This window comes from Galeopterus variegatus, unplaced genomic scaffold (assembly GCF_000696425.1).
Source record: "Galeopterus variegatus unplaced genomic scaffold, G_variegatus-3.0.2 Scaffold3439, whole genome shotgun sequence".
Taxonomy (NCBI): Eukaryota; Metazoa; Chordata; class Mammalia; order Dermoptera; family Cynocephalidae; genus Galeopterus; species Galeopterus variegatus.
The window spans coordinates 186,298-187,651 of NW_007729550.1; the positions used below are offsets into that span (position 1 = coordinate 186,298).

The 1,354-nt window shown below is 33.9% G+C and overlaps 1 protein-coding gene across 1 annotated transcript in view; it reads left to right on the forward strand.

The window, feature by feature from the left end:
* Nucleotides 1-370: 370 nt before the first annotated feature.
* The window catches only part of LOC103600739 (interleukin-12 receptor subunit beta-2-like), a gene marked incomplete at its 3' end in the record, with an annotated part of 37,405 nt that continues 36,421 nt past the window's right edge, over nt 371-1,354 (forward strand). The window contains exon 1 of the mRNA XM_008585070.1: nt 371-482. Within this exon, the coding sequence (XP_008583292.1) occupies nt 407-482 (76 nt within the window). The remainder of the gene's footprint in view (nt 483-1,354) is intronic.

The following is a 1,354-nucleotide window of genomic DNA, read 5'->3' on the forward strand; positions in this document are numbered from 1 at the left end:
TGGTAAGCAGACCCTTAACAGACACTGAATCTTCTGGTGCCTTGATCTTGGACTGTCCAGCCTCCAGAACTGTGAGACATAAATTTCTGTTGTTTATAAGCCACCCAGTCTATAGTATTGTGTTACAGCAGCCTGAACAGACTAAGACATTCAACCCTTTGCTGACCCCAAGAAACTTCACTGAGAGGGGGGTTTCCCGGGAGGTGACTAAGATTTTCAATTTACTGGTTTTAAAGGCATACTTCATTTTTAAAAATAACAAACAAAATCTAAACAATATGGAGAAAAATAAAGTGGCTCTTCTGAATGATTTTTGTTTTGGTATTTTCTGAATGCATTTAACATGATTGAATTTGTCTTCTTTTACAAGGAAGAATACAGAGTTGTATTCCAGAGTTGACTCTTCATGGCACATATTGTTAGAGGATACCCATTGGCACTTATTTTTATAATCATGTGCCTGTTGATTAAAGCAAAAATAGGTAAGATATTACTGTAAGCTACTCTGTGGAAGGATTTGTGGTTTAAATTCTCAATTACAGATGAACTACGCATTTATGGTAAATGTTCTGATAGATGGTCTTTTGTAGTCAATCTTCTGTCATTTAAGTGGATAACTAATGTTTGTAACTAATATGTACTTTGTTTAATTTATACTAATGATTAATGTAAGAGTCCAATCATTTCATTTCCTCTTAAGAAGTGGCTAAGTAACCCAGCTAGGCATCATGAATGAATGTTTTATATTGCAGTACATTTTAACAGATGGATATTCATGAATAAATTCAGCTATGCTAAAATAATAATGGCTGGCATTTTCTTTGATTTTTTTATTGAGAATATGTTTTTGGCTTTCTGGCTCATTCAGATCAAAAAAGCAGGGAACAAACATAGAAGTAAGGTAAGAGAGAAGGAGAGAGACTCCATTTTATTTCTGAAAACAAAAATGAGAACTTTTTATTTAAAGTGAATTTTCAGTATTTCCTTGATTTGACTTAAATAACTTCTTTACCAGCACCTGTTTATGGTAGTTGATTCAAGCAACCTTACAATTACCCAAAACAGACTTTCAGTGGAGGCTTTCTATTACATCTGAATATTCAAGTGAATCTATAATTCTGAGGTTCCTTCATCGACAGTTACTTGGTACCACTAGCAACTGTTAATTTCTGAATAGTTGTTATTGATACAAAAGCTTCTGGAGAGTAGCAAATGACCTCTCTTTTAAATAAGGGTTTAATGTGGCATCTGGCATATAGTAAATAATATGGAGAACTCTTATAAATAGAGGATTACATTCAGGTAACTTCATATTAGCTCTATCAGGTAATGGTACACCCACCCCAGGGTCTTA